We start from the raw sequence: 9700 nt of genomic DNA on the forward strand, positions 1-9700 counted from the left end.
ACCGACACGCTGAGAAGCTGCGGCACATTTCCCAATCATCTTCCATCGCGACAGTATCATTAACATAATTGAGAGTTTCGGCGATATTGTCATTACTGCGTCGCGCGGTGCTTCCCGCTGTTCAACTGTGCACTTGTGTCTGTAATCAATATCCACGTTGCCCTGTTGCCACGGAATTACTCACGTACTTAGCGGAAATAACAACTGTCTTTTTTTTCATACTACGGTGTGAACTCAAGACGTTTCCGAGCATTTTGCGAAGTTTTACTTACGAATCATGAACAACACGACCTGGTTCTGGGTAGAATGCGGCGACCAGACGGCGCAAGACATAACGGCACTTGTACTGACCACAGTTGGTATTGTGGGCAACGCCGCCTTCCTGTACGTTATCATATCCTTACGAGAAATGCACACCACTACGAACATATACCTCGCCAACTTAGCAATTGCCGATCTGATATTTTTAGTACTGAACGGAATCCAGCCTTTTTGTTATGTAATAGGGACTGAGATATGTGCGCCGTTACTACTCAACATTGAGTTTCATTGCATCAGCAACTTCATAGCCAGCACGGGCTTCTTTGCCGGGATGATCATCGTCGGGGTAATCGCCATTGAACGCTACTGTGCCATTTGCTACCCATTGCACGGTAACGGATGTTTGTATTGGATGCGAAAGATATCGTGGATCCTGCAAGCATTGTGTTGGCTCTTAGCTATTCTACCAAGTATTACCCCCTTGCTCCCCTGCTATGGCAAAGACTCTACTTATACCCAGATGGCGCAGACTATGGTTTTGATTCCCATGTTCTTCACCTTGACGATACTGGTGTTCGTCCTGTACATTCGCATGGCTGTCACGCTGCGCAAATCAGCGCGAAACAACGTTCTCAATTCACCGGCTGCCTGGGAAACAGAGAGGCAAGTGATGCGCATCTGTCTGATAACTGCTGTACTCTACATCATCTTCATGTTCCCGTATATTCTGAGACTTATTGAAGAATTCCTGATTCTCTACTTTTCGTATTTCGCCGCTTTCAGTACGTACCCGTGTTTTCGTAACGTTGCTATTTATTTCTTAATGGTGAATGCCTCCATCAATCCCGTGGTGTACAACGTTGCCAGTTCCCGATACAGAATCGCTTTTAAAACAGCATTTCGTTGTAATTAATGTTGCGATCAATTCGCAGATATATATAATGTTTCCCGCGGACATACGCCGAACGCGTTTTATCCGTCATCCACGAAATATCAGCAATGTTTAGTGGTTCTAATATACATATAAATGTACCCTGCTAATGCGTTTATGGCCAAGGGAAGCCTTCTCAGCTCAAACGATCGTCTTTGCGTTTAATGGATTTTACAGAGAATTAAATTGAAGTGTTTCGCATGATGACTGTACATTAATATAATGCATTAAGAAATAATAAGATTCTACGAGACGAGGCACCATTTAGGTGACAGAGAAATGACAACCTCTTTAGGGTGCATGATATTGAAGTATTATTTTAGCATACATGTTAAATTGATATTTGATATTGCATGTTGGTATACACATTGAGCTATGAGCATGTACAGCGTTTTAACTTCTGGCTATTATTGAATTAATACTTGGTACGTATAAACAATTGACAGCGCGTGTGCAATATCGTAAAAAACTGCTGGGACATAAAAGTTTTCTTGACAATTTGTCACATCGATATCGGCGTATGTTGTATGATTATATTTTGGACGCGACGAGGTGACAGTCGAATTATTCAGGGTATTGCTTAACTTTCGAAAGCGTCTAATTCAGCCGGGTATAGGTTCCCCAATAGTTATGTGTTTAATTCTGAATCAAATTGGCAGGTTGTGATAATGAAACTGTACATTCATCTTATTTCCTGATTGGAGCGCTGATGCGAAAGTAAACTTTGTGAATTTGTTAATTATAAAGTTATTAGGTGGGGGTATATCAAGGAATGGGAGAGAATAATCTACCAATTGCTTGTATTAGTAACTAGACATCTATTTGGATAGATGCATGGAATGATTAAAACACATAGTCAACGAGGACGAAGACGACGTCGACTTGACGCAGATTATAAACTTATAAATTCCATGCTGATACGTTCATAACGTGTTGGAGGACAACTTGGTATTTGATGTCACAATTTATCATTATCGTCATTCTTTATCAGAATTTAGTATCCTGGATTTATGTAGGAAGTTTTCATAGTGGCGATTAGATCAGAGCGAGTACGTGCGTCTACGTATACTGATGTTCGCTAATCTCCGCATAATTATGTTTATTACGTAATGTTTAATGATAACAAATTTGAATTCCTGCCACGCTTTCTGCGATATGATGTCATCATTAGAGTGTTCTGTATAACATTGATGTATCGACAATTACAGATGATATTTACAAAACAGAGCCACCTGCACCAGCATCGCTATTTTCGTCTCCTTGTTTTATTTTTTCATTTAGTCCGTGGTGTCACCGTCTCGAGGGACGGTGGAGGTGTGTATACCCTTAGTCATTGTAGAACGACGGTTGAGCAGTAGAAATAAATGTGTACCGATAATATAAGCCCGACTAGGTTGAATTTTATTTCAAACGAAGACCCCTATTCCCTCCTTACCGCTTGGCCCAAAATTCACGTTCGTATTTCTTGTAAATGAACAATGTATTTTACACGCGTTGTATACGTCGCTATGAGTCCAATATCTAACAGGACGCGGCGCGACAACTACCGCCCTTAAAGCACACGTTTAGCAGAAGTAGTCTCATGAACGAATGGGTATTCGGTAACAAAAGTGGTCTGTTAAAAACTAAAGCATGCTTTTAAACAATATTATATGTTAAACAAAGTAGACGTTTATCCAGATCATAGCGGGCTTATATAGAGTCTAAATAATTCATTTAAATGTTTTTGTAATGCATGCAATTAGCTTGTCGATAGTTAATTGATTGAATTACGTGTGTATAACACACATTGGAATCACAGCCGTGATGGTTTATGTTAGTGTTTGGGAACTATTATGTAACACATTAGTACTTATTGGCACAGAAATATGAAGAAAAAATAACACGATCATCTTGTGAAAGAATGTTAAGGTTTTGTTCTTACATACACGTGTATCCTCGTATACTAAGTGGACTTTTAAAAGGAAATCGTATGTTAAACAAAGTGGTCTATTATTCTTTTAAATGCAGATCATAATGTCGTTACCGGTTTATGGATTCTAAATAATTTATTTAATTAAATGTAATGTATATATGTAGACTGACTGCTTAATTTATTGTATTACGTCTATACTAGACACATGACGATCACAGAATGACGAATGCTCATGGAGGTTTATGTTCACGTTGTTTGAACTAACACAAGTATGACACTTGTTTTCGGAACATACTCGAGTAAGTGATCATCAAGACAAAATGATAAATATCGTTATACCTAGGAGAAATTGGTTAACTACGCAAAGGACAGTGATAGAGAACTTTTAACGTCAAAAAAGGAAACCATATACTATCATTATAGCAGTGCTCACAATTAATTATATTTAAGAAAGAGGTCTAGTTCTTGCATTCGTGCTTACTCCCACACAAATACGGAAAGAAAAAAAACATGATCATCTTGTTGGAAAATGTCATATATACATGTATATTACTCGGTTACACGGCTCTGCATATACTCTTTCTCTTTCGTTGCCCGGGCAACTACTACTCTATCAAGGGGGTCGCCGTTGACGTCTTATATGAGATGTTTTCGTTTTCCCACTGCGAGCCTAATGCCATAAAAAAAGAATGCACATTTCATTGAACTTTTCATTACATATTTAACGTTTCAAAACATGAAAAGAAACCGCTGAAATTGAGCAGTAATCGAAGGCTGAGAAAAAATTAGGCGGTCCACATGATTATACCGCGAATGCTCAGCGAAATAACCATCCAAATGACATATAGAAATATCCTTAATAGGGTTTCCTATCTCCTTAATGTAGTTGTCCCGTGTTTTAAATCACAGCTATATTGGGTGTGATCGTGGATTCGATTATTCGTGTATGCGTAGACATCGGTAATGCAGTAATGATAGTACGTAATGGGTGTAACAGGGTTTGGTACACATACAGAATACGCATGATCGTAGGCAGATTATTCAGTTTTCTGCTCAGTATATCGATTTTGGAATCTTATGTGTGGCATTACACCACCCCTGAGCCTAGCATGTCGAGATTTATTGGTTGTGACGATAGTGCGGGATTTGTTTTTTGTACTAAGAATGTTTACAACCAGATTGGGTAACCCGCGTATATCAAAGTTGACCTCGTTAAGAATACATTTGCGAAATAATGGATGCCACCCATACTCGCTGCAGATGTTGTCTATTCGGCTGTCAGTACAATTACATATATCGGAACATGACAGAAAACCCATACTTAGAGAATTATTACTGCGATGATAGAATTGGAATTAAATTGTGAACGTCTATGCCCTCAAGAAAAAAAAAGTCTTCCACATATTGGAACAACAACTCTAAGAGAAGTAAAGCAATTGTACAGTTCTCTTCTACCATCGCCCCCAGAGTTTCTAATGGTCCATCCCTTAGAATAGTGATTGGCAACAGAAGTCCACAACTACACGTACTGCTACAACTCCTTCAGGCGCGCGCCATACCACCTTACATGCCGATTAAAAAACACATTCTAAGATAATAAAACTTGACAACTATACGCAATCAAATTAGTATCCATGACAACAACTCAAGTCCAGTCGCGTAGATTACGTCTTAATTAAATATTTATTTCCACGGGCAATGAGATACGCCTCGTAAAAATCGTTATATAATTATATCATAATGGACGTTACAACATAACGATAGTCAGTCGCGCGATGAGAATACTTAAAACGGTGACACTACTTCGGTTTAAAGAGATGAGTGTTGGAGTTTTATTCTTAATGTAACTTGTAGTTAGTAATGAACATAAAAGCTCGTCAATTTTGCGATGACGTGCAATAAAAACGTCTATTTTACTTGCTATTGTCTTACCATTTTTATGTAACGTATTTATGTTTGAACTGCGTATTTTTGGCGAGTTTTAAGGATTTTTGAATCCATCTGATATTTATTTAAAAAAATTGTCTTTGTTATACCAAAATAATATCCCTGTCATGTAGTAAAATGTTAGGATGTACGAATAGCATCCATACATTTTGAAGGACAGTTTGTGTTTGAGCAACAACAGACATGATTAAGATGAAAACGGCCGCTGAGATCTCATTGAGAGCTAAATAGCTAAAATATTTGGAGAAACGAGTATCGTGACTTAACTTAATGTCGGTGGTTATTTACGTCTATAGTCTATCATGGGTCACATGACCTGGCACACTACACCTTGTTGTCTCGTTTGGTACAACGAAGCTCATTTGGCTCATCATTATTACATGCAGTAACAATACGCAGCACAGGCACCAACTTGTACACACATGTATATCTTCATATCGTATGCATTGAAACGAGAATATGAAACATGTGGAGATTTGATTGTTTGCATCAGTCAGAAGGCTGACGAAGGCCGAATCGACTGTGCTATCGAAAGCCAACTCTTCGTGACGTCTTCTTCTCATCAATTTTCTAAAACGATTTTCTGAGTGTCATTATAAGTTAATGAATTCGTCGTAACCCGAGGGTGCTTTCCATAATTTGATATGTCGTCTTCTCTCTTGTACTGTCATGTGATTTGTCTCAATTCTGTTTAATATTATAGTGCAAACTTCAGTGAGACTTGTGGGACGTCTCGCGGGAATCCAGCGCGTGACATTAAACAACCGAGTACACGGCCTGTTGATGTAATTCCTGTAATTCGTTAGCAAGTATGGGTCTCGAAGAATGTCACCGCGTTTGTAGGTTTTATTTACCAAATACGCGGTTGTCTCCGGAGATTTGAGCAAATGAAGGCAATAACTTAGAGAATCAGCTTAGTTCAGTTACTCGTTCTGTCACACATTAGTATGGCAGCGCCCGTGAAAGGATGTAAAATCCAGTTTAGGTTCCGGATGTCTGTGGAAACAACTGGTCGGTCTCGGGGTCTATTACTCGAAAAACAATCAAATGACAATAACATCTTTCTAATTGCATATTATTGTACATAAACAATTTACATATCGGTCACATGATATACTATTGATATTTACTGTGTGCTTATATTCGAATGACTGTGATTTATATTTAGAATAATTATCATGACATTTTTATAACATCGTAATTACGTACTTCTAAATTCCTATTATGGTTTCACGACCACCATGATACTAGATGGAGAGTCGAATTATAGAGTTTACGTCTCCGCGGAGTGGTTTTAATTTCACAAAATATACTATAATTACTTGAGTCTGAACAATTCACTCACAGTTACTCTCACATGTCATACGCAGTGGATGCTGTGGGCAAGATCAACTTTTGAGTTTGCGGAAAATCTGGTGACAACCTCACTCGATTTAAGGCAAGTTACGACAAAGTTTTTTTAAAAGTATTTTGAGATTATTGCAAATTATTTTTAACTGAAAATTTCTGACTATTTTACCATAGTTTTTTATTGCCATGTACATATATTGAAAAAAATGAAATCATTTTCAGCACCAATGGAAAATAATAGCATTCACAGAAAGCGTAGTTTGTTAGTACGTTGTCATTATGATAGTACTTTTGTTAATGATAAGACTACCGGGTCAAATATAATAATAGGAGATATAGCAACATGACTATAAATAGAGAGTGAAATGAAGGGTAACATTAACAAGCAGCCTGTTGGCTGAGGTAGCTCCGCTGTTAGCAATGCACATTTCAATTAAAGAACTGAAGTACTAAAAATATTCATCAAAATTAGATAATTGAAGATATCATCACGAAATGAACAAATCTGAGAAAGGTCCACATTTAGTACCTATATATGTAATTCAAAGAAATCGGATATGCGCTTTTCAACAAGAAGTTGAAAATATCACTTTTTACCAAAAATGCCAAAAATATTCTCCAAAATTAGAGAATTAAAGATATCATCACGAAATGAACAAATCTGAGAGAGGTCCACATGTAGTACCTATATATGTAATATCAAAGTAATCAGACGTGAGGTTTTTAACAAGAAGTCGAAAATATCACTTTTTAACAAAAATATTCAGCAAAATCAGAGAATTGAAGATATATATCATCATGAAATGAACAAATCTTAGAGAGGTCTACCCAAGTTACATATACACCAAGTATCAAAGCATTCGGGTTTGTAGTTTTCACGAAGAAGTCGAAAAAGTAAAACATTGACACGGACAACGACGGACAATCACTCATATGATAAGCTCCGTTCGACAAAGTCGACAGCGGATCTAAAAAATATATCTGTTTTTCAAGATTGTGTAGAATTGAAATTGAATAGAATTGTATCCAAATAGAACGTAGGGATATTTATATGTCTAGACTTTGTTGTCGTTTCTTGAATGTACTCGCTTCAAGCGCAGACTTTTTTTAATTAGTAAGCAACAAGACAACAAAAGCCCATCGATCTTCTGTAACAAATTCGCAGGGTGTCTATGCTATTATTCTTAGCTGGAATGGTTGGTTTACTTGATTTGTTGACGTCAAGCACGGTGACCGTACCACCTGCATTGCCGGCAACATACATCGCTGTGACAAACTGAACTTATTTTGATGGGTCAAGGAGGAACGTAATCACATCTGCAACAACACGAGGCCGATATGACATCAATTATCCACCGCACACAGGAGAACAGTATTCAAAATTCATGATCTCTGTTTTTTTTTCGGTTTCACACATAGTCGGGTCGAGAGGTGAAATATTGTAACTATAAATAACGAGCCCGTTGTGACTGTGACAGTTCGTATAATTTAATGAAACATGTCGCATTAAATATATGAATTCACGGAGTATATAGCACCTGTATGAGCCGTAAATGTATTTACTTATATCGCGTTTTGTTACTGTGTATGGTCGAAAACTTACCAAGAACTCATCATAGTAATTGTTACATAACAATAAACCAAAGAATACTCATATAATAAAAAAATATATAAATGAATGAATGGTGAGGTAAAATAAATAAATATCTACAAACTACATATGTTTTTGAAACAAAACGTTTTTAAGTTGGTCTTAAATAAAGAAACTTTAGCACTGCTCCCAAAATAATTTGGCAGCCGATTTTAACGTGGTGCGTTAACTGCGAATGCCCTACCTCACAGATAGGTAATCGCGAACTTTGAACAACCAGGAGACACTCTGAAGATGTCCCGTAAGGCCTACAATAGTGGAACGTAATTCAGTGGCATAGAAACTATAAATTAAAGTGACTGACAATATATAACTTTAAAATAAGCAACATAATCTTAAAGTCAATCCTACGTTTTATCAGATATGACGTAATATGCTCATTCATTCTTCCTTCGACCACAGTGACTAGTCTACCTGACTCCTGAGAGTCGTAAGTATACGTAAGTGATAAAATGGCAATCTGCAAGCCTCGCTCATATGATTAGCCATACTCAAATTGTAAACGAACACGAAGGCTACGAATATTTGGACTACAAGAAATTACACCGTTATAAACTAGCTATGAAAGCCAAAAGGGGCCTTCCTACTTCACAGTTCCAACTTCCGAGTTCCGACTTCTAACTCCCGAGTTCCGACTTCTAACTTCCGAGTTCCGTCTTCTAACTTCCGAGTTCCGACTTTTAACTTCCGAGTTATTATTGTTGCAAACCGCAAAAAGTACCGTCATCTGTAGTGTGAAACTTCATAGTGGTTTCTATCATTTGTGCACAGAATTGTTTTGCATACAGGTTATGGGGTGAGATCGGCGCCACAATTATTTTTATTTTTATATTATCTTTGCATTATGATTGGCATTGTCTAACCATATATATATATTGTCTTTGCATTTGAATATATTCTACCTTGGAAAAAGTGACCTGATAATATTCTACCCATGGACCCTTCATTGTGATCTACCTTAGTTAAGACAAGTCCACTGATTATGATCTATCTGGGGACAAGTCGCCTGATTATATGCCCTGATTATATTCTACTTTGTGACACGTTCCCTGGTAATTCCTTTATTCTTGTGAGTCAAATATAAGTGACAACTGCTACCCAAACAGATTATTCATCAGTCCCACCTAAACTTGACGGACACTGACATTCACTTATTTTTTTCGGACATGAGGTATGGAGAAAGTGCAAGGAGCGTTTGTTCCACTAAATGACATTAGTTATTATTTTTTTTAGGTTCGATAGGTTTATTATTAATCATGAAATTGACTTTCACTTTATTTTAAGGGTACAAATATAATGTTATGTTTCATGTTTTCCACGAAATCTCAGATTTTATGCTTTAACTTATATATTTATGTATAATTATATCAAGACTCAAGATATTTACACATTTTAAATTTCCGACTTCAAAGTTCTTACTTCTGACTTCCAATTTCCGACTTTTCACTTCTGACTTCTCACTTCCAAATTCTTACTACCAATTTCCAAATTTTCACTTCCAAATTCTTACTTCCAATTTCCGACTTCCGACTTCTCACTTTCGACTTCACATTTCCATATCTCACTTCTGAATTCGTACTTAAGAGTTCTCTCTTCAGACTTCAGATTTGCCACTCCGTGCTTCTCATTGCAGGCCTCTAGTAAT

At 37.2% G+C, this 9700-nt stretch overlaps 1 protein-coding gene across 1 annotated transcript; it reads left to right on the forward strand.

Moving 5' to 3' along the window:
• The first annotated feature begins 277 nt into the window (after nt 1–277).
• LOC102805883 (neuropeptides capa receptor-like) lies at nt 278–1394 on the forward strand. The gene has a single exon (XM_006825655.3). It carries the CDS (start codon nt 278–280, stop codon nt 1172–1174), a length of 897 nt encoding a protein of 298 aa, XP_006825718.1. The 3' UTR covers nt 1175–1394.
• Nucleotides 1395–9700: the final 8306 nt, after the last annotated feature.

This window comes from Saccoglossus kowalevskii, chromosome 3 (assembly GCF_978046115.1).
Source record: "Saccoglossus kowalevskii chromosome 3, keSacKowa6.1, whole genome shotgun sequence".
NCBI lineage: Eukaryota > Metazoa > Hemichordata > Enteropneusta > Harrimaniidae > Saccoglossus > Saccoglossus kowalevskii.